Genomic DNA, 24,470 nt, shown 5'->3' with positions numbered 1-24,470 from the left:
TGGTTTTTTTTTAAATAATTTGTTTCCCAGTAGATGGCTCCTGTGTGGCACTGGCGCCCACTGCTATACCAACCAGACATGTTGTACTGTGCCTGGGGCAGTGGATTGCCTTAATCCGCCTCACCTCTAGATTGATAGGTAGGTGGTGCCAGGAGAGGGATGACAAGGAGATTGTCAAGGTCCGCCTGGAGATTTGGGTGTGGTGAAATGGTCTCTTTCTCACTCCCCTGAAGGTTCTCCAAGAGGGGGTCTCTCTCTTCCCCTCTCCCCCCAGTTTTCCCAGCCCTGATGATTTGGGGTTGCTGGACATGGTCTCTGGGGGGTGGGGTCCCTTTCTCTCCCTTTCCTTAGGAGTAGTGGGGGGAGGGGGGTGGAATGCTTTTCTTTCATTTGCCACAGTGTGCGGCATCCCTGGGGGTATGTCTACACTACCCCGCTAGTTCGAACTAGCGGGGTAATGTATGCATACCGCACTTGCTAATGAAGCCCGGGATTTGAATTTCCCGGGCTTCATTAGCATAAGCGGGGAGCCGCCATTTTTAAATCCCCGCTGCTTCGAACCCCGTGTAGCGCGGCTACACGGGGCTCGAACTAGGTAGTTCGGACTAGGGTCCTATTCCGAACTACCGGTACTCCTCGTGAAACGAGGTGTACCGGTAGTTCGGAATAGGCACCCTAGTCCGAACTACCTAGTTCGAGCCCCGTGTAGCCGCGCTACACGGGGTTCGAAGCAGCGGGGATTTAAAAATGGCGGCTCCCCGCTTATGCTAATGAAGCCCGGGAAATTCAAATCCCGGGCTTCATTAGCAAGTGCGGTATGCATACATTACCCCGCTAGTTCGAACTAGCGGGGTAGTGTAGACATACCCTGGGTGAGGCTCTTCCACTCCTAGAGAGATGGGGCAGGAGGCGTGTTGTTCCCTCAGCCGGGGGCTTTTCATCCTGCTGAGCTCTCCGGGGAAAAGGAGGCCGGGAGTTTCCCCCTCTCTGCCCTCCTGTAGGCGGGAAATCCTGACGGCCCGGGTGTCCCTCGCCCCAGTGTCCCTGACTGGGACAGGCGCCTGCCTTTCTCCCCAAGCAGGGGAATGTAGCGGCCGGGTGTCGCTCCTCCCTGCGCCCGCTGGGGGGCGCCTGCTGCCCTGCGGCTCCGGCTGAGCTCGGCTGAGGACTAACCCGGCCAGGGTTTCCCACAGGCAGCAGCCCCGGCTCGGTGCAGCGGCTCAGGCGGAGCATGGGGGAGCAGCTGCCTGCGCCGCTGCTCTCCGGCTGCCCGCGCACTTCGCCCGCCGGCCGCTCCGCCCCGGGGCTCTGCCCTACCCTTGCCTGACTGGCGGCCGCAGCGTGTGGAGCCGGGCGGGGAGGGGGCGATGAGCCCCGCGTGCTAGCGCTCGGAAGCAGCCGGGCTGCGTGCATCTTGCGGCCGGTGCTTCTCCTGCGGCACCCCCCCCCCCCCTCGCTTTGCAGCCTCGCCGGGAGACGAGCCTGATCTCCGCCAACCTGCCGCGGCGGGCGGCTCGCGATAGCCCCGCTGCTGGGCTCCAACTTTTAGTTCTTGCTCCGGGAGGAGGGGGCGCCTCCTGCCCGGCCTCCCCCACCCCTCGCTTTGCCGCCGCCGCCGCCGTGTTGTGCATGGATGCACCATGGCCACGCTGGTCTGCAGGGTGCAGTTCTTAGATGACACCGACCCCTTCAATAGCACCAACTTCCCGGAGCCCACCCGGCCCCCTCTCTACACCTTCAGGGAGGACATCGCGCTCATCACCCAGCTGGCCGGGGTGCACCGCCTGCTCAGAGCCCCGCATAAGGTACCGTGGTCGAGGGGGAGCGGTGCTAGAAACCATCCCAGCCCTGTGGCGGCACTTAGAAACCTGCCCCAGCCCGGGGGAGGGGGTGCTAGGAACTGGCCCTACGCTACTGTGGGTGGGGATTGAGTCGCTCAGCATTGGGGAGGGAAAGGGGCACTTTGAGACGATCCCGCCGTGGTTGTGGAGGGGGGGGGGAGTCAACTCCCTCTCTGGCTGGGGAAGTAGGGAACTGGGGCTGGAGGGGGTCAGGAGCACACACACGCAGACCAGCTGCGGATGTGATCAGAGGCATGGCCAGGGCTGCTGCTGTCCGGGTTCCTAGCGGTGGAACATGTGCTGATTGCAGTGATGTTAGACCTTAGGTAGAAACAGGGGGCTGTTTTGTGGTGGTGTATGGCTGGAGACGGAGACGCGGGTATTTTTCTCTTCCAGCAGGAGGAGGGGGGCTGTTGTAGAGGAAGGGATTGCTGTTCAAGACTGATTCCAGGTCTCTGGTTGCTAGTGCTAGAACATTGGTTTTCAGTCTGTGTTCCGTAGAACCCCCCACCCCGGGGGGGGGGGGTGTCCTCAGACTATGGTGGTCTGAAAGGTGGTTGTTACAATAGGCCCCTGGGGGGTCCTCACATAATGTCTCAGATTTCCAAGCAGGTCTATATCTACATTTGAAGTCTGTTGGAGATGCACAAATAAAAAAAAGATGGAAAACCTGAGGGGGGGGGGGGAGTGCAAGGAACTAAGAGCAGGTCTGCACTACTGTTTAAATCGATCTAGTGTAACTGTGAAAAAGCCAACCCCTGGCGAGACACAAATTACAGTAAACTGTGTGCTGCTCCTAGTGTCATGGAAGTGGATTAATTATCTGGACATGAGAGATCATCTTTGGTTGTGCAGCTATATTGGTGCAGCTATGCTGATACAGAACTTCTAGTGTAGCTCTGTCCTAAATCTGTTTTCTGAAGGAAGGGATTGTGCAGCAAGACTTAGGCTCAGCTAGTGTCCACTGTACTCCTTATAAAATATTCTAGTGTTGTACAGTGCAGTGAAGCAATTATGTGACTCTTCCTGTCAAATAGTGAATCATAAGGATAGATATTACCAAGTTTTTTGGCCATTCTTGTGATGGAGGTGAAGACGAACACACCACAGACACCTTATCCTGTGAAAGTTGTTGAATCCTGATTGTGTAGGAGAGGAGTTTTGCAAATCAGAAACAGAGAGGATAAAAGTAGTACTAATCTACTTAGTCACGTGTCATTGTTTTACTCAACAAGACTGTAGACTGAATGATACTCTTATCTAAATCAAACTTGCCTTCTGCCTGATTTAGGAATATCTCTGAAGTTCACCTGTTTAGGAAAAGACACCCCAGACCTCACCACTGTCATTATCCCTAATGTCTAGAAATGACATGTTTTAGAAATAACTGGCCTACAAAAATGAAAAATTCCTTTGTGATTATGTATTTAAATGTGTAGTATAAAGAAGAGATTTCCAAAGACACAAACGGGATAAAGGAACCTAACTCCTATTGAAAGTCGAGAGCCTAATTTTCCCATGTGCCTTTTAAAATCCCCTCCTAAAGGAATAAAACACAAAGTATGCCTGTTTTCATTAGTTTTATTCTGCACATTATACATAAGGTCCCCTTAAAAGTTTTTGAGAAGTGCAATGGAAGATGTTTGAGAACTGGTGGTGCTGGACTTTGGTAGCAAAGTTGTTTTCCTATGTGAGTGTTTCAAAGAGTTCACTCTTAATAAGTAATCCCTTGACAGAAATAAGTTGCATGTGTGTGAGTGAGTAGAATGGGTGTCAGTCAGTCTCAATGTGGGTTTACTTGGGACAGCATGCATTTACATCTTTATGTGAACATGTTTATGAAAGAATGTGTTAGTATCTTCATGAATTATCAGGTCACAGTTATTGAACCTTCATAAGATGTCATTTGTCATTTCCAGAAATACCTACAGGTCAGGCATAGCTGATGCATTAGTTGTATCAGCTGCATTTTGGAAGCCTTGAAAACAGGCCAGATCTGTAACAAATTTGACATGTCTGCCCCTTGTTAGTAACCTCTTTAGAGTATCATGGGATTTTGAAAAAACATTCATTGTCTAGGAAGGTTGGCAAAACTGGGAAGAACATGTTCACGCAGAGCAGGGTTTAAGCTATTGCTGTTGTGAGATTTTATGAGCTAAACAGTTGTACTGAGGCCTTTGTTAAAAATAGCAGCAAGTCTGTTGTCCTTGGAACAATTGATACTGTAGCTCTAAGAAGGGTGAGTATTAAATATGCCACTAATGCAAATCTGAACCTTTGTGAAAACTTATGTACCCCGTTATATATTTATTTTAGAGTGTCTATTCATAAATGTCACACACACAAGCCTTGTTTTGGAATTCTAGGCTTTTCAAAGCAATACCAGTTTTGTTGTTATGAACTACATTATTTTATTATTTTCTACCTTATTTAATAATCCTTCTAGTCTGTGTATTAACTCAGCAAAGAAGTCAGAAGAAAAATAACAACTGGTATGTATGTGTTTTTTCTGAGGAAAGCAAAATAGGAAAAGACCATAATATTCATTCGTTCATAAAGTGGGAAGGAAATATTCTCTTAACATCATTTGTTGTGTTATGGCCTGCACTTAGGAGCGTGCTGGAGGATGGAAAAAGGCTCTGTGTGCCCTTAGCTTTAAGGATGTCAAAAGACCAATAAAAATAGTTCAGAGGAAACCTCTTTCAGCAGAAGTTTTACATTTGTAAAACATTTTCTTGCCAAGGTTACAGAATCCAGAGGATAGAGTTCTAAAAGGATAGTGCACAAAAAATGTAGTGACTTCTGGTGCATTGCTTTTGCAAGTCAGGGTCAGATGCAGATACTTTGGTTACATTTGAGTAGTGTTTTATCTTGTGAATAGTCCTGTTTGGAGCTACTTGTAAAGTAAAATAGTGTGAGTAGGAGTCAGAGGTTGATACCTAATTGCATAGAGCAACTTACATTTTTTTTATATCTAGCTTTGTTGTTGACTTACCAGAAACAGCCTATTTTTCAAAAGTGGCCAGCGAGTTTGAGTTGTTTTTGCTTATTTGGAAAGCCAGCTTGAGAGCATTTGGGTCAAATTGAGATTACTTGGCACAACAACACTTCTCATTAACTTCAGTTCAAATTACTTGTTTACTTCTAATTACTCTCGAATTACTTCTAAAAATAAGGACTATAATGACTCAAACTTGACTCCCAAAAATTGAAGTATTCAAAATCATCTGAATGTTGATTTTCTTCCCTATGTCTCTGTTTCCCCCATTTAATTGAATAAAAATGGGATATTTTGAGTGGAAGGTATGAAACTCCATAGTTGCTGTACAATCACATATTAAAAGATATACCCTGTCCCAAAGACCTTATAAGGTGAAGTCCTGAGCTTGCAAACACCTTATGCATCTGCTAATTTTACTCTCGTGAATAGTGTCATTGAATTCAGAAGTACTATTTACATAAAGTTACTTGTGTGTTTGTTTTATGAGAACTAATTTGAGTACAGTACATTAAAGTTATGTCTCTTGGCATTCTGTTAACTATTTTCTAAAGAATGAATCCAACTGGTTTACTCTCTCTCTCTAGGTGTTTTTGCAGTATAGTTTTCCCCCCTGTTTGTTTTCTATCTCTCCATTAATTTGTGTCATCAGCATATTGTTCATGGTTCAATATATGCCTTTGCTGTGTGGCTTGAAATGCTGGTGAACAGTCTTCTGGAAGTTCTGGGCAATGGGGTATTCTGATGTGGACCTCTCCCAATCTCTCTAGTTTAAGCTCTTCTGTTTTGTATTCAATATCAGGTGAAATTATAGTAAAGAACAGAATTCCCAATCACATAATTGATCATGTTTAATTGGGGGAAGTGTCAACATGGCTTTTGTAAAAGAAATTATGCCTCAGCAATATATTATAATTCTTTGAGGGGGTCAACAAGCATGTGGACAAAAGGTGATCCAGTGAATATAGAGTACTTGGACTTTCAGAAAGCTTTTGACAAGGTGCTACAACAAAGGCTCTTAAGCAAAGTAAGCAGTCATGGGATAAAAAACAAGGTCCTCTCATGGATAACTAATTGTTAAAAAGTGAACAAAGAATAAATGGTCAGTTTTCTGAATGGAGAGAGGCAAATTGCCATGCCCCCACCCCCAGAGGAATCTGCAATGAGACCACTACTGTTCAACATATTCATAACTGACCTGAAAAAAATTGGTCAACAGCCAGGTTGCAGAATTTGAAGTTGATAAAAAAAATTCTTCAAGGTAGATGAATCCAAAGAAGACTGTGAAGAGCTTCCAAAGGAAACTCAGTAAACTGGGCAAGTGTGCAACAAAATGGCAGATGAAGTTCAGTGTACATTTCAGGAGAGGAGAGAGGCAGTGGGATAGCGAGTGCCCCCTTATCAACTACTCGATTAGTTGATTAATCGAAATTTAACATCCCTAATCTTGAAGTAATTGTGGCTAGTTTTCTGAAAATATAAGTTCAAGGTGCAGCTGCAGTCAAAAAACTAACAGAATTTTAGGAACCATTAGGAAAGAGGTGGATAGTAAGACAGAAAATATCTGCAGGGTCACTCTCTTCACTGTAGTAATGGGAAGCGGAACACTGTGGCCAGGCCCAAGCGTGCTCCACTCTCCTGAGAGATGCAGAGCAGGCTGGGGCTTGGCCACTCTGCTTCCTGCCACCACTGTGAGTGCGGTGTTGGGGGGGTGATGCCTGTTGTCCCCCTGCACCAGGACCCCTGGTAATTCCCTGGGTTGCGTGTCTCAGGGGAGGAGGCTTCAGAGAATCAATGCAATGGAAGTTAGAGGGGGCAGAACAGGGGCAGGAAGAAGCACAGTGGAGGTGGAGCAGGGGTGGGACTTGGGGAAGCGGTGAGGTGGGGCAGGAGGTAGAGGTTGCCCTGCCCCTGGGGTGGGGAGATGTTGCCCCAGGCCCTATGTCCCCTAGAGATGGCGCTGGGTATCATAGAAGTCCATAGAATCATGGGGAGAAAAAAATAAGGAAATGTTATGTGCACCTTCACGTAAAACCAGAACTAGGGCCCACTCAATGAAATGAATGGATAGCTGGTTTAAAACAAACAAAAGAAAGTACTCTGCTTCATACAACACCCCGTCAACTTGTGCAACTCGTTACCAAGGAATGTTGTGAAGGCGAAAAACATAACTGGGTTAAAAAAATTAGAAAATGTCATCGTGCATAAGTCCATCACTGGCTATTAGCCAAAATGGTCAGGGATGCTCCCCCATGCTTTTAGCATCTCAGGCCTCTAACGGCCAAAAGCTGTGAATGGATGATGGGATGGATCACTTGATTGACCTGTTCTCTTCATTCTCTCTGAAGCATCTGGCATTAGCCACTGTCAGAAGATGAGATTGTGGACCATTGGTCTGTTCCATTATGACTGTTCTTACATAGGATGGACATTGAGAATGTCTCTCTCATCCAGCGGTTAGGCATTTAGCAGAGGGGTGGGAGATCCCTCTTAAAATCCCTTCTCATCATTAGTCAGAGTGCAGAGTTGAATCTGAAGTCTTCCACATGCCAGGTGAGTGCACTTACTACTGGGCTAAAGATAGTAAGGGAGATATGCTCCCTTCCCCTCCCCTCCCCAAGCCTCTCCCAGTCTTGCCATTTTATGTAGAGTTCCTACAAGATTGTGCCCTGCAGGTGAGATAGGTAAGGCAATGTCCATCTCTGTGTATTTTGAAGATTGGTTTCGGGCTTACACATGGAATAGGACTCCAGTAGTTACCTTTATATCTTATTCTTTACATTAGCAATGCACCATCTATGTCTCTTTCTGGAAACAGGTCTGGAGTACCCATGTCTTTATCTGGCCAGAGAGAGGAATGTGCTTTTATTTCAAATGACCCTTCCTAAAATGCAGGCCTTTTATTTTCAACGATTTATCTTAAGAAATGTTTACATTATACTCTCAATTTGATTACCAGGCCATAGATCATGTAGCATAAATGAAGGCTTCCTCCTAATTTTGGAAGTGCTCCTTTAGAACAAGATGTAAACTTTTCATTTACTTTTAAAAGGTGTACGTGAAATTAGTGCTCAATGATTTTAATCAGGCACAGCATATATAGGAGATGTGCATTTCCATCTGCACCATTGCACTAATGTCCCCCAATTCTGACTGACACCAGTTACCTGCAAGTTTATCTTTGCTTTGGCAACATACGATTTCATTTTGGTTCATTGGATCTGTCTCTTTTATACTGCTGCCCATTACCTTATATTGGAGTGCCTTTCATGTCAAATCAATAGCCATAACAAAGTCCCTACTATCATTTCTCCCTTTTTGTAATCAAAAGTTTGCTTGGAGCAGGGTGGAGTGGTTATTTTTGTGTTTTGTTGTTGCTTTTGGTTTTTTTTGATTGGTGGAGATTAGGGATTAGAAGGGATGTTTTTTGGGGGAGTGCCACTTATGGTGGAAAGTAAGACTCACAAAGAGAGATGCTATAAAACTTTTTCTAAAGACTGGAATTCACCTCATCTCCTCTGGAAGATTGTTCCATAGTCAGGGTCCCTCAACTGAGAGATTTATCCCCAGCTCTTGTGTACTTTGTCTTGGGCTTTGTGTTCTGCATAGTCATAGAGAAGGGCAGGTGCTATGATGGTTTGTTGCATAGGTGCTGGATCCATGGGTGCTTTGGGGCTGGAGCACTGATGGGGGACAATTAGTGGGTGCAGAGCAATCACCAACAGCCAAGCTCTCCCCTGTGCCTCTCACTTGCTGGTTGTCCCACTAACCAACTACTGCTCTCCCCTCCCCCCCATGCTTCCAGGGCTTCCCCAGCTGATTTGCAACATTCAGGAAGCTCCAGAAGGGAGAGGGAAGAATGAGCACAGGACACAATCAGGGGAAGAAGTAGGACAGAAGTTTGGGGGAAGGGCTGGGATGGGCATGGGGATGGAGCAGGGGTGGGGATTGGTGAAAGGGATGAAATGAGGTGGAGGGGTACTGAGCACCCACTTCCTCTCCTCCTAGCAATAGGAGAAGTCAGTGTCTGTGCTTCGTTGGTTGAAAATTGGTCTTTGATTCAGCTGGGGTTGGATCCTTTAAATATTTTGAAAATTAATGCTCCAGTGGACCAATGGTCCATCTAGCTGAGTATTCTGTGTCTGACAGTGACTAGTACAACCTTTTTCATATTATACCTTCAAAAGTAATAGTTTATCTTTTGAAACATGTTTTTATTTTAACTAATATAATTGCAGATGCTCTTATTATTCAGGTAAATTCTAATCCTTTTCTTAAATCTGCTTAATTATTGGCCTTCATATTTTGTGATGGTGAGTTCCACAGATTAATTATGTGTATTTGTTTGTTTTAATTTGTTTTAAATTTGATGTCTTTAATGTGTTTTAAATGTGATGTCTTTATTCCCTTGTCCTCTCAAAGGATGGAGCTCCTGATTTGCCTTCCCCACTCACTTACTAATTTATATACTGCCAAGTAAACCATAATACCTTATAAGATAAGGCTTGATGAAATTCTCACTGAAGTCATTAGAAAGACTGCCATTTAGTTCAGTAGGTGTTGGATCATGCTCTTTTGCAGCAGAAACTTCTATTCATGATGTAATACAGTGGTTTTATAAGGAAGGTTAGTAGCAAAATCCTCATTTAAATCAGAAGCACGAGTAAATCAAGCAGGGTTTCTTTCTAGATTGACATGGTTAAAATTATTCCTTTTTTACAAATCCATATAGTCTATAATTTGTTTCCCCCCAAAAAGCTACATAAGTTATATTATGGTTGATCTTCTAGGCTCTCCGAAATGTAAATCTCTTGGTTTTATGAGCTGAGTTTTTAGGAAATTACATACCTACTTAAGCCAGGAGTTTTCTGAATATGCTTTGTTTCTATTTGTAATATTAACCAGAGGCAGGTCCAAGCTGGAGACCCCTAGATCCAAATCTCTCTCTCCAAGTTTTCCCCATATCTTGGTAAAATTCAGATGTGGATCTAAATTTGTGACTCAGGTCCAACTTTAATAATGCTCTTTGAATCTAATTTGGTACTGTGGATTTGTTGGTTTTGAATTGCTTTAAGTTACTTGATACCCCTCTGACTTGCTGACCCAAAGTCATTTAGGCAAGTGGCTATATATATATATATATATATATACACACCCAAAGTCAGGTGGCATGTTTTTAGTGATTGCCCTTCCTTAGCCACTTCAATACAATATTGCTGTATTTTACCTTACTCTATGTCTACATTTGCCACTGAACATTTTGGTGTTAGAACAGCTGTTTATGGAGTAAATTGTGAAATATCTATGAAGTTACAGTAATTTTCAATTCATTTTTCTTTCCAAATAATAATAATCATAATAATATGATTGTGTACGTGTGGGAGGCAGGGTTCAAAGTTAAATCGGTCCAAACTCCCCCCCTTTGCAACATTTTGGGAGACAAGAACTCACCCAGGAGCCATGACAGTGTTCAAGTCTTTTCCAACACGTTTGTCAGGAGGAACAGAACTATCCTGTCATTGGAGTGAGCAGCTAATCCAAATATAATGAAATGAATCCAAGATGCTTACTTAACAAAGGTACACTTACCTCTCCTAGGAAACAAATAGTCCAAGTTGCTTGTCCAGGCTCAGCCACTCAGTCTCAGATTAAGGTTTCTCTTTCCCATTGGACAATGGTTGTGCCTCACATGCAGTGCAGGTTGTAGAGGCCACCCTCCTTGGTTGTTTACTTGGCCTGTTTCCCAGCACTGAGCTCATGATCAAGGCGTGCAATGTCTTTACACAGAAGTAGCATGGGCCCTCTTTTCAGGCAGCCTCCCCATACCCTAATGGGAGGAGAACTGGCAGCAGGAAGTCAGAACTAACCACTCGGGACACCACAGGCTTTAATAATATTATTGCTGACCAGTGGAGAGATGGGGCTCCCTTCAGTATGTAGACTGATAAATGCAATATATCATAAAGGCAGAGAGTACTGAACTGTTAAAATAGTTCAAATACTGAAACCAAAGAAGTTAGGGAAACTACATTTGGTGTGACGTGAGTATTTATCAAACAACAAAACAAACTCTGTGCTAATAAAATAAATTACTATCATCATAAAATTAAGAGTTGAGTAAACACATCCTCCCTAATTCTTTTTTTATTAAACCCATGCAAAAGTAGAACGTCAAATCTTTTGACTTTGTTTACTGTTAGTATAAGTAATAAGTTACAGTGGCCAAAACGTTGAGAGTATCTGCTCCTACTCAGACATTGGGCTCCCTCCTCCTTCCAGGGAAGAGAAGCATCTTGATTCTTCTAGACATGAGGCAAAGAAGATTCTGGTCATTGTTCCCCAGCTGCTCCATCCTCCCACCGTGTGCATAAGAAGAAAGAGAGACTGAAGTTCCTTGGCTCATCCTTTCCTCCATCTCAAGAGGAAGGGAGTGAACATGCTGATACTGTGACTTGAGTGACCTTTTTTTATACTGAAGTCAGCTCTAGAGGAGGATTCCCATTTCCCCTCTGTTTTTTTCTAAGCAGTTTTCCTTCTGACTTCAAGAGCTGTTAACAAGGAATCCTGCTACCTCTGGCAGTTGAAAGAGAGGCTAAGCTCCTACTGTTAGGCAACTGGAGGACCAAGGAAGCACACTTTCCTCTCTTGCTGCACTGTTTCTTTAAGCACCATGGAACAGCGATACACAGTACAGGCAGTCCCCGGGTTACGTACAAGATAGGGACTGTAGGTTTGTTCTTAAGTTGAATCTGTATGTAAGTCGGAACTGGCGTCCAGATTCAGCCGCTGCTGAAACTGACCGCCAGTTCTGACTTACATACAGAATCAACTTAAGAACCCCAAGCGTCCCCAAGTCAGCTGCTGCTGAAACTGATCAGCAGCTGATTCCAGGAAGCCTGGGGCAGAGCAACTCTGCCTCAGGCTTCCTGTAGTCAGCGCTGGTCAGTTTCAGCAGAAGCTGACTTGGGGACGCCTGGGGCAGAGCAGCTGGGGTGCTGCTGGGTTGCTCCAGTAGCGCCGCTCCTCGGCACTACTGGAGCAACCCAGCAGCACCCCATCTGCTCTGCCCCAGGTGTCCTGATTCAGCCGCTGCTGAAACTGACCAGCAGCGGCTGAATCAGGACCAGAGCAGCTGGGGTGCTGCTGGGTTGCACCAGTAGCGCCCAGAGCGGCGCTGCGGGACCAACCGGCAGCACCCCAGCTGCTCTGCCACAGGCGTCCGGAGAAAAGCCTAGTCTGCTGGGGGGGAGGGGCGTACTAGCTGCGCCCCCCCCCCACCCCAGCAGACCAGGAAGACTCGGGCGGCGGACCGAGACGCACCGCGGTCCCGCCGCCTGGGTCCTCCGCGGCTTTGCTCCCCGTCTCCCTGGTCTGCTGGAGACCAGCAGACCAGGGAGACGGGGAGGGCCTCTGAGGACGCCGGCAGCGGAGCAGCCCAGGCGCGCCTGGGGTGCCCCGCTGCCCGAGCCCCCCCCCCCCCCGGCTTTGCAAAGCCTCGGGGAAGCCGGCAGCAGAGCAGTCCAGGCGCGCCTGGGGTGCCTCGCTGCCCGAGCCCCCCCCGCGGCTTTGCAAAGCGCGGGGAAGCCGGCGGTGGGGTAGTCCAGGCGCGCCTGGGGTGCCTCGCTGCCTGAGCCCCCCCCCCGCGGCTTTGCAAAGCGCGGGGAAGCCGGCGGTGGGGCAGTCCAGGCGCGCCTGGGGTGCCTCGCTGCCCGAGCCCCCCTCCCGCGGCTTTGCAAAGCGCGGGGAAGCCGGCGGCGGGGCAGTCCAGGCGCGCCTGGGGAGCCTCGCTGCCCGAGCCCCTCCGCGGCTTTGCTCTGCGTCTTCCTGGTCTGCAGACCAGGGAGATGCAGAGCAAAGCCCCAGAGTACACGGGCGGCAGGACCGCAAGGTCCCGCAGTCCGTGTACTCTGGGGCAGCCCCGTTCGTAACTGCGGATCCGACGTAAGTCGGGGACTGCCTGTACAATGCCCTTAGGAAACTCTGCTTGAAACACTGGGGCAGAATTTCCCTGCTCAAGGTTTACCCCAAGCCCGCTTGAATTATGAAGTGTCCTGGTGCAAAGAAAAACAGATCCTGTGAAACAAAGTGCTATCTTTTTTTGGTGAGATTGCAATTTTGATTCATTAAGGGAAGAGTGTTGATGTAGTAGACTTCTGTAAGGTGTCTAACACGCTATTGTATGACATTTTGATTAAAAAAACTTGAATGATATAAAATGAGCATGGCACATATTAAATGGATTAAAAATTGTATAACTAATAGGTCTCAAAATGTTGTTATAAACATGGAATCATCATCGAGTGGATGTGTGTCTGGTAAGGCCCTGCAACAATCAGTTCTTGGCCCTGTGCTATTTAACATTTTTGTCAGTGACCTGGAAGAAAACATAAAATCATCTCTGATAGAATTTGCAGATGACCCCATATTAGGGAAGTGGTAAATAATGAAGAGGACAGTTCACAGGTACAGATGGATTTAGATAATGTGGTAAATTGGGCGCAATAAAACAAATGATTTTAATATGGTTAATGTAAAAATATGTATCTAAGAAGAAAGAATGAAGGCCAGACTTACAGGATGGGGGGCTCTATCCTAGGAAGCATTGATTCTAAAAAGGTTTGGTAGAGTAGTAAATAGTTAGCTGACAATAAACTCCCATTGTGATGCTGTGGCCAAAGGGGCTAATACGATCCTAGAATTTGTTAAGTAGAATAGAGAGAGCTTTTTACCTCTCTAATTGGTACTGCTGCTGGAATATTGTCCAGTTCCGGTGCCCACAGTTCAAGACGGATGTTGATAAGCTGGGGAGGGTTCAGAGAAGAGCCATGAGAATGATTAAAAGGAGTAGAAAACATGTCTTAAAGTGATAGGCTCTAGATGCTTAATCTATGATCTTGACAAAGAAAAGGCTAAAGGTAACTTGATCTCTGTATATAAGTATCCACACAAAGAACAAATATTTGAAAATGGGCTCTTCAGTCTAGGATAGGGGTGGGCAATAAAATGGCAGTGGTTCACCAGGGTTAGCCCTTGGTGGGCCGCTGCCACTATATTTACCTGCACCTCCAAAGGCACAGGTTATCGCAGCTCCCATTGACAAGGAATGATGCTCCATGGCCAACGGGAACTATGATCCCCCGTACCTGAGAGAGTACATGTAAATATGGTATTGTGGGGAACCTGCCAGGGATTAACCCTGGCAGATCGGATCCTGGCCTGCCGACTGTTATTTGCCTACCCCTAGTTTAGGAGAAAGGTATAATGAGATCCAATGCCTGGAAGTTGAAGCTAGACAAATTTACATAGGAAATAAGGTGTAATTTTTCAACACTGGAGGTAATTGTTTACCAAAAGTCATTTTGGATTCTGAATCTCCAGAAATTTTTATATTAAGACTTGATTTTATTTGAAAAAAATATGCCTTGGGGATTATTGTGGGAAAGTTCTGTGACCTATGTTATACAGGAGGTCAGAGGAGATGATCACTATCATGCCTTCTGGCTTTGGAATATGTGCATCTGTGAAAAAATCTGTACACTGAGACTGCCAGGTGTGTTTTTGGTTCTGCTACTGCTGGATGTGGGGGCTGGTAGACCATCTTTTCCTCAAGATTCAGTTTTTGGATTGGTCATTTGGCCTCCTTGGCAGTACCCCCAAAGCTGGAAGAGACGATAGAAAGGATGGTGATTGCTGTCCTCTTCAAGCTGTTTGTGGAAAGTTCGGGAGTAGGACCTATTGAATCTTCACTGCCCTGCTCTTGGGAAGAAAAAGAGTGTGTGGGGAGGAACTTTATCCTTCTTGCAATGAGGACAGGAGATCAGGACTGGTAGGGACACTGGGCATAAATAGCTGCAACAATTTTCCAGGTGTTCTGGATATCACTAAACTGAAACTCATTTTGTGTTTCGCAGTGTATTTGCCAAATAAATCTGGAAAATCAGAAAATCTCAAATGCCAAGAGGCTTATCCGTCCCTAATGACAAAGAGCATGAGATTATTACCCTGGCAATGGGTGTGTTTGTTTGAATTTTCAGAGAAAGGTGTTTACATTAAATTGAAGAGAGAGAGATCACATTTTACCGGCTATCCATTTGTTGAGCTTCAGCCTATCTTTACCCTTTTTATAACTATGCATACCATGTTGAATATGAAACTGCAGTTAGTGAAAGTAGTCTGGATACTGATACGAGCACTGGTTACTGGTTTAAATAAGAATAGAATCTGATTGTAACTGTGGGTTTAAAAACCAAAACCGAGATGAATCAAGGATCTGCATGGAAAATGTTTAGTGTGAGTAAAATTAGAGGCGATCGTTTGGGAAAGCTGTCAGAGGATATTCATTTTAAGAAGTGTAATTGACCTTTTTGATATGGGGTGAATGGGATGTGAATCTCAAAGGTCAGAAATCCCAGCAATACAAATTGAAAAATGAACACTGATCCTCTTTATGGAAATAAGAGGTGGGTAGGTTTTCAACCAGAAAGCCTGATTTGAAAAGGGCCCTGGTGGGTCCAGTCAGAACAGCCAGCCAAGTCATTAAAAGTCAGGTTGATGGCAGAGAGGGGCTAGGGTGGGTTCCCAGTTTGAGTTTTCGGGGGTGGTCCCTGTGAATGCAAGCAGTGCATGGAACCTCCCTGCCCCTTCTGCCTTGGAGCCTCAAGGATCTGCCAGACCTTTCCTTGGAGCTGCCTTTGATAAGTGCTGCCTGGACCCTGCACCCACTCCCATGCCCCAACCCCTATTCCCAACTCTTCCCGTACCCTGAACACCTTGGCTCCAGCCCAGAGCCCCTCCTGCACCCAAACTCCTCATCCCTAGCCTCACCCCAGAATCCATCCCCAGCACATCAATTCATGTTCCTAGCTCAGAGACCCTTCCTTTGCCAAACTCCTCATCCCTGGCCTCACCACAGAGCATGCACTCCCAACTGGAGCCCTCACTCCCTTCTGCACCCCCAATCCCTGTCCCAGCCCTAAGTCCCTTCCTGAACCCCAGACTCCTCCCCAGCTCCACTCCAGAGCCTGTTTATAGGGTTGCCAGGAGTCCGGTTTTGAACCAGACAGTCCAGTATTTGAGCTTTCTGTTCAGGAAACAAATTGAGAAAATATAAATGTCTGGTATTTTCTAAATAAGATGTAATGTAGATTATGATGTAATGTCTAGTATGTCCGGTATTTCTGTTCAAACCATCTGGCAACTCTAGCTGCTTAGCCTTGGGGGAGGAAAGGGGCAGGAGACGGGACAAAGATATTTGGTTTTGTGCCATTAGAAAGTTGGCAACCTTAGTGGCTTTTAAGGTGTTTGCAAACTCTGGTTATAAGTTACAGAAAGTTTGGTTTGTCAATTGAAAGGCCTGAAAATATAGTGGTGTTCTTTTAAGTACACATGCAGCAAACCTACTTTTGGAAGATCTCTTAACACATTGGTACAGACAGCCATCAGTTACTATATCTGTCACTTCTATCTCAGTGTGCCGCACGTTTCAAAAATTTCCCAACTGGGAAAGTTGAAATAATCTAAAGTCCCAATCTTATTATCTTTTCATGCATTGTCTCCTCATATCACATTTCTTTATTTGCCAGGGGAAAATGTAGCATATCTTTATTATTAGATCTTTTGGCCTTCACTCTGTATATTTCTGCAATTGGCAATTTAAAAATCTTTCTTAAAGTCTACAATTACCCTGATTTGTAAGGCTGTATATTCTCTCTCTGTTTCCTATTTTGGAATATAACTGAATATTTTTTACGTTAACTGCCAGGAAAAAGTTTCAGTAATTCCCTCTATATAATCTATTTGTTTTATTGTACATGCATCTGAAGTCAGTAATTTATAGATATCTCTCTCAAGTAGGCAGTCATTAGTTTAATTGTTATTAATAGGCTGCTAGAGTCTTTGCAGATCCTGGATTTAAGAAGGGTGAAATGAAGTATAAAGCCTACCAGGTTTTATAAGCATCATTAAATTCTCAGTTTTGGGGCCATCTATTCTTATGCAGTACCTGTCTATTCACAATGACATAAATATAAAATTAGTCTGTAATCAAGTTAAAGGGGTAACAGCAAAGAAGCAGCTTTAAGTTTTTCAAAACTAAATGTATGTATCACTTTTCATCCAGACTCTTCTAAAAGTGTTTTCAGAAAAATCACTCTGCAATGAGTAAGTAGGAGCAGACTAGAGAAAGAATCGAGCTCAGAAACACAGTTCCTCCTGTGTTTTCCCCCTTAATCTGGGGAGGGAGCAAGGCTTAGATCCTCAAAGCCCCAGGTGAGGTAGATGCCTACATATTTTTCAGGATCTGGGCCCAAGTCTTTTCACATCTTTTTGGGGAACAATTTATTTCTCTTCCTTGCGTGACCAGAATGGGGGTTGAGTCAGGGCTTCTTTCCCTCTCCTCCCATTTGTTTGTAGGGAAGAATATCAGGTGAGTTGCCCTGCTCTCCATACTGCAACCAAAGCTCAAAACTATGCAGGGCTCAGCAAGAGAGCAAGGGGTGTTTTTGCTTCATCTTGTTATCCCACCTGGCCAGGCCTAGTAACTGATTTTATTATCTTTAAGGGTGTGTCTACACTGCAATAAAATATCTGCAGCTGGTCCAAGTCAGCTGACCTAGATTCATAAGGCTCTGGCTGCGTAACTGTGAAACTGTGGTGTAGGCACTTAGGCTTTGAGACCCGACAAGGGGGCGTGGGTCCCAGAGCCCTGACCGAAATGTCTGAGCCGAAATGTCTACATGGAAATTTCATAGCCCCTCGCCTAAGCCCTGCAAGACTATGTCAGCTGAGCCCAGGCAGATGTGTCTGCGCCCTGGGTCTTTTATCACCATTTTGTTCACTATTTAAATGCTTGTATGATTATGTGAAATCTGTTTGAAAAATCTGCAGAAACACTACGTAGCCCTTTAGGACTGGAAGTGAGGAGTATCATAACTATATGAACTACAGAGGCGTACTGAGGTTGGCAGAATGTAATTACTCATGCTGGAATTTGACCTACCTGGGTGAAACACTCTAGTTCTTTTGAAAAGTGTCATGAGACTTTCAGTGACCACAAGTGGTCAGCACCTGAGTTGTACATCTTATTTGAAAGATGGCAGCTTGATAGCCGCTAACACTGTGTTAGAATATGGGCTCTTTACTGACGTGGAGGAAAGAGTGCCACCTACTGATTCACCATCACTGCTTCCTACATCACCTGGATTGCATTATACGCATATTAACTTTATATTACATTACAGTTTATTAATAACATAGCCAGGAATGTTGTTGAATGTTCTTAGTGAAGGAACAGGTTTGGACAAAAGTAGCAGTAAGTTCTCTTGTGGGCCCAGCTACTCAGAAACATCTGCAAATATCTGGCTTGAAAAATGATTAAGCAGGAGATGAATATGAGACTTAAAGTTCAACTTTCTTCATGTCATCAGCTTAACACAATTATAACGTCAAAAATGCACTTCAGTTTCCCATTCCAACAATTAAAAGAAAAGTTAATTCTGTTATTACCAGTTTTTTCCCCTTAGGTGCTTTAAAACATCTCTAGGCTTCTTCTAACTTCAGTGAGATGACTTGCCTCTATTGTACCACCCACAAACCCTCAGACTGCTTTTAGTGGGTGTTTATTTTAATTCTAGAATCTTGAACAATAGCTGACTATGATCTTTGGTTTCTGTCATTGCTAAATAGGGACCAGGCAGTAATATTAAAGTAATCACTTGGTCACATCGTTCATTCATCATTTTGCGTGTCGGTGTTTAATAAGATTAGCATAGCAATGAATGGATGACGGAACAAGTACCTTCATCTCCCTGTGGTCATGCTTTTGAAGTATTTTCATAACAAAGGTTTATGTATATTAAGAGTGAGACAAATTGGACTTGAAATATATTTTCTTGTGGTGAGTTAAAGTTAGATGATTTACCTCTCAAAGACCAGGAAAAAACTGTAAATGAAAAGTTCCAAAATTAAATCAGATATACATGATTACATCTATTATTGAATGGGAACATAGGCTGAGACTTTTTTTTTTAAGGAACAAATAAAGATCATGAACTGCAGCTTCGAGGGGCCATACCTACATACAAAATGTGTATCACTTGAACTATACTGGTATAATTATAATGGTGCAACTCTGAAATATGGACCCAATTATATTAGTAAAAAATGAACTTCTAGATATATAACTTATTCCTTTATGGGAAGGAGAATAAGTTAGACAAATATAACTTTATCAGTACAAAAAAAGCCATGTGCCTCCCTGACATTGTCCGAGTACAAAAATAGCAAGTAGACCAGACTTAGATCTTTCTTCAAGTGTCTGAAGCAGTATGTATTGCTTGTGGCCTGAGTCTGCTCCTGGACCTCAAGTCTCTAACTTTGCAGCCCTCAAGAATAAGGGCATGAAGAAGAAAAATTGTTTTTGAGTATGAGTTTAAAAAATGTCCTAGAGCAACACCAGCAATTTTAAAACTGAAGTAGCTCAATCAACTTCATTGCTACAGGGAAGTGGTTGGGGACATCATCTTTCCTTACTTTCCTTGCTTCTCCTTCAGTGGCAGGAGATGCTGTTGCGTGAGACAAGAGAACACTGATCAGTTGTTGTCCTACTCCTGATCTAGCTGCCCAGCAGTTCCCTTTTGGGTTGCCTGGTGCATTCAGGGGAAGGAAGAGAGTAACTTTAGCTTATGAGATGAGGGAAAGCAGAATAGACCTGAGTTTAGGAAGGAATCCAACAGTCACCCAGGGCAGCCTAGGAGAGGAAAAAGAGGAGAAGCTGAGAACCAGCAATCATTTACAGCCCTGATTCACAGTGGCAGGCCTGTAACAAGTCAGAATAGACTTGTGCCAGCTGATCATCTTGGCATCATATGCACACTGATGGTAGCTGAAAAGCAGCACCCAGCAGCCATCTTCCCTCCTCCCCGCCCAAGATGCTTTTCTGCACTAGGGGCTGTGAGAGGAAATGTAGAAGCTGACTGCCTTAGCTTTCTACCAGCTAGAAATTCCTTTGTGCCAGGGAAACGTGAGGGTGGTTTCTTCTCTTTTTGTGTTGCCTGAGTGGCACATAGCACAACAAGGCAGAGAATCATCCCCAAAGCATTAATTGTGGCCTCGTGACCTTTTAGAAAATGTCCTGCTTTTGAAGTAAAAAAAAAAATTGGACATTGTTGGTAAAAGTAGACTCCGAACATGAAGAAATTTTCCTTCTAAGGGAAAATTGTATTACATTTATACCCTCAGTTTATTATTATATTACAGCAGCTGTCCTGATAGCATGGATTCTGGGCACGCTGGAAGTGATTTTCTTCCCCACATCCACAGGACTGGGAGGAGGAGGAGGACTTGAAAAATTTGCAGGGCTCAAGCTCCTTTCACCTGAGGGATGGAGTCAGGAAAACTTCAAAGGCTGTTGAGTTTTCCTTTGCCCTCTTTTCCAGATTTGCTCTTGTGAGGGTACAATTTGGGACTCCGTGTGGAATTAGAAAAGATCTGGTAATTACAGCTTTATTGGTAGAGTGGATTTTTTTTCTAAACAGTATATATTCTATCTTGGGAAAAGAAACAAGAAAGGTACTCAGACAAAAATATTCACGAGAGAGAGAAAGAGAGAGAGATAATTAAACCATGCTCTGTGCTTTTCAGTCTCTATTCAAGTTATTTCCTCATTTCCTTTTCACTCGCTTTCAAGTACAATATATCATGCTACTAATTAAAGGACAAGAATCAAATTTCTTTTACTAATGCAAAAGACCCATAACTCTCCAGGGACCACAACTGAGGTATGCTGTCTTTGCTCTCAAGTAAAAAACAGCATGAGTGAAAGAATTTGGTATTCTATTTCAGCCAGAAAGGATTGGGTTAATCTAAATGATACATAAATCATAACAATAATTGCCTTTTGCAAGTCAAGGGCTCATTTTACTTTTTATTACTATGTTAAGTTTTATGTTTATATTCTTATAAAGTCTGTTTTTTTTTATAATTTCTAGTTTTATATTTATTTCCATCCCTCCTGCACATTGGAGAGGGAGAATGGTCACGCTCAGGTAGAATTATTGAAGTTGATGCCTATAATCATAGTGCATTTAATTCTTTGTTACTTGAAAGACCTGTAGTTGCTTGCTGGATATTGCTTAGGTGGAAACTGCAGTTACTATTCCTTCAAACAAACAAAACAATTCAACAGCCTCATCTGTTATGTTGTTTGAGATATTGTGCTTTGTTCTTTTTATTCATTTGCTCTCTTGCCATGATTTTTCTATATTTTGTTTTTTTATGGCTATTTTATTTTAAATCCAAAGGCTTCTCTTACTGCATTTAGATTGGATCCTGGAGAAGGAAGGCAACAGAAGCTGTTGTTTCTGAGGAAGGTGAAGGTCATGCAGGAGAGAAAATTCCAAACTGAGATTTAGGGAGAGCAAGATGCAGAGCAACAAGGCCCAATCTTGCTTTTTCGGTTTGGATAGTACAGTAAAACTCCATTAGTCCAGCATCCAATGCTCCGGGACTCCCGATGGTCCGGCACCATCAGGAACCTGGAAGTGCTGGGGCAGCCGGACAGGCTTCCCCCATTCAGCTGCTGCTGAAACTGACCAGCAGCTGAATCGGGGAAGCCGGGAGCAGAGCAGCTGGGGTGCTGCCGGGTTGGTCTCGTAGTGCTGCCCCTCAGAGTTGTGGGACCAACCCGACAGCACCCCAGCTGCTCTTGGGGACACCTGGGGCAGAGCATCTGGGGTGCTGCCGGGTTGGTCCCGCAGCCCCGAGGGGCAGCGCTAGGGGACCAACTGTGCAGTACCCCAGCTGCTCTGTCCCAGGCATCCCCAAGAGCAGCTGGAGTGCTGCTGGGTTGGTGCCGTAGCACCGCCCCTTGGCGCTGCGGGACCAACCCGGCAGCACCCCAGCTGCTCTATTGCAGGCATCCCCGATTCAGCTGCTGCTGAAACTGACCAGCAGCGGCTGAATCAGGGACGCCTGGGGCAGAGCTGGACTATCGTAAGGGGGGGGCTATGAGGGGTCTGGGGTGGCATCCCCTCCCACCCCACTCCAGACCCTTCATAGCCCCCCCCTTCTGATAGTCCGGCATATCTGATAATCCGGCACCCCCTGGGTCCTAAAAGTGCCATATTATTGGAAGTTTACTGTACTGTCTTTAGGTTTCTTTTCTTACCATGGTCTTGGTGAACTCATCCTGGCCTTTTGAAATGGGGGGAAAAAAACCAAAGAATCCATGTTAATATATTCATATTAGGCTCAAACTGAGTTGGTCCATTCAGTTTTCTAAACTTTGAGCAGTTTGAGTAGGCATAGTTTTCTTATTGTGATATTAAGAAACGTTTCTGATGTTTCATTCAGTTTACCACAGATGAGTAATCAACACCCAAAGAAGGTGCTGTATGAAAAAAAACAAGCCAAAGTCAACAGAGTTTGCTTTGGGCTGATAAAACATGCTGTCTAGGGGCCTGTTTGGTTATCCGGGCAGCGTTGTTCCAAGATCCAGATGTTGTCATTCTTCCATGCCAGTGGCTCTCTCCTAGTAAACAATGTTGGTTTGTATGTCTGGTGAAGTCAGAAATTCTCAAAATATTTCTCTGTTTTGTTTGTTTGCTTTTATGGTTTAAACTCACTTTTATGAACAACAAATAAACTACCGAGTAAGTAAATCTTCTGTGTATGTGTAACCCACACACCTGGGCTATGTCTATACTGTAGCCTTCTTGCGGAAAAGCATATGCAAATGAAGCGCGGCGTGGAATATCGCCGCACTTCATTTGCATAATTTATTAGCAGACGCTTTTGCACGAGAGGCTTCTGCGCAAAAAGGAACTGTGTAGACTGCTCCTTTTTGCGCAAAACCCTTTCTTGCTCAAGAGCTGTTCTTCCTCATTTTGCAAATGAAGCGTGGTGATATTCCACGGCACGCTTCATTTGCATAAGCTTTTCCGCAAGAAGGCTACAGTGTAGATGTAGCCCTAGTGTGGTTCACTGTCCCATCCAGTGGCACTTAGACCAGTTACAGCAAGAGATAAGAACAAGAGAGCTCTACAGCCTAAGCTGAAAGTCAGCTGCTTTATGGCTCCTACACTAACTTCTAGTGGTCCAAAGGTCAGATCCACCTGGTGGCAGTTACATAGGGATGTCTGGTTAGTCCTCTTACAGGGGAGGAGATTCTACTTGGTTAGACAAGGTTTTCAGAACAAAGGTGCAGACTGATCAACTGAAAGAAGGAAATTACCTGTTTAGTTTAAAAAAAAAAAAGTCTTGAAAGAGACTGGAAGGCTTGGCAGATAGGTAGTGAGATACAGAGCCATTTTACTGCAGTTCGTTGGTTAGATTTCAGCCCTACTACTAGTCTTAAACCATTTTCTAGTGGATATGTACCTACATCACAGTATTGCCAATTCTCACTTCTATTGTGAATCTGACAATATTTGCTATTTTTCTTAAAGCCCCAGCTGTTGGGGTTATGTGATTAAATATCAGCTTTACAGTGATAAACTTGAAAACATGACCCCAAAAGGCTCAACGATAGAAATAAATCTCAAATAAATTAAAAGATCTCAATATTTAAAAAAAATCTTGTGTTTTTAAATTTTGTCAATTCATGATGTTTTAATGTTTGTGATGAGCAATACTGTGAAAGCATTAATACCACCACCATTGGCCTGTGTTGACAGAGAGCTGGGAAGGTAAGGATGGCATGGGCATGGAGACTGAATTGCCCACTGACCTTTAGGGGTAGTCTTTGCAGGGAAGATTGAAGCATACTGAAGAATATATTGAAGTCTGAAGAAGTCTGCTGTACCTGCTTAGTAGATAAAAGGAAGACATCAGTCTATAGATCTGTCAGTCTGACACCTTTCTTGAGCATTACATTCACATTAAAAGGAGTTGAAATGCAAGTGCCAGTGAACTACCAATCAAGGGGAAAGAAACTAGAGGATTGCATACTGTGTTTATTAACTAGTTTATTTGCATAGAGATGACTATTTCAAAACGTTATTTTTGTTCACAGTGTGGATTACAAGATTGCAGTGTACAATGACATTGTCTGAACATGTTTCAACATGTAATTGCATTGGCCTATATACAGCCGTTTGGCTGCCTTGTAGCTTTAATCCTAGCCATTGTAAGAATGCTGACTGAATCACATGATAAAAATAGCCGTACCCAGACATGCTACAATATATGCTTTTTGGTAGCTCTTGGCTTTGATAAGATGTTGGTAACAACATAATTAAAGTTTGACAAAGGTGGTAGTGAGAATGCTTTTCTGTGATTGTTATGAACACAGAAATAAAGATTAAGTTGGTGAAGTTTGATTAGTATGGTTAAATTTCAAATCAGTGCCCTTCTTTTTGCTAAATTCTTTATTAGTTCTGGTTGTCTAATGAAGAAGTGTTCTTGCTCCAGAACAGTTCTTTTGACTCATATTGCTTCTGTTACAAAGACACTGCAAGTAGTTGACGGGATTTGAAATAAATTGTTGTTATATGTGACTTCAGTGACAAAAAAAGTAGGATTAAAAATTTTCAGTTTAATGTAAGTGGAGTTGTGGAGAATATCTACACTGCAGTTAAAATCCCATGGCTGGCTGGTGCCCACTCTCTTGGTCTTGTGGGTTTCAGGCTAGTGCT

The 24,470-nt window shown here is 44.1% G+C and overlaps 1 protein-coding gene across 10 annotated transcripts in view; it reads left to right on the top strand.

The window, feature by feature from the left end:
• Positions 1 to 1,176: 1,176 nt before the first annotated feature.
• Positions 1,177 to 24,470, top strand: part of FHOD3 (formin homology 2 domain containing 3) — a 592,306-nt gene continuing 569,012 nt past the window's right edge. For 3 of the 10 annotated variants that reach the window (XM_075921653.2, XM_075921652.2, XM_075921651.2), the window contains exon 1: positions 1,178 to 1,805. In XM_075921653.2, coding sequence (XP_075777768.2) covers positions 1,641 to 1,805 — 165 coding nt within the window. In that variant the 5' untranslated portion in view covers positions 1,178 to 1,640. Of the gene's footprint in view, positions 1,806 to 24,470 lie in introns of all 10 variants that reach the window. The other 7 variants (XM_006128123.5, XM_006128121.5, XM_006128120.5 and 4 more) reach the window with 4 other exon arrangements.

This window comes from Pelodiscus sinensis, chromosome 2, assembly GCF_052426305.1.
Source record: "Pelodiscus sinensis isolate ZL-2025 chromosome 2, ASM5242630v1, whole genome shotgun sequence".
Lineage (NCBI taxonomy): Eukaryota > Metazoa > Chordata > Testudines > Trionychidae > Pelodiscus > Pelodiscus sinensis.
This window is presented reverse-complemented; position numbering and strand designations above follow the sequence as displayed.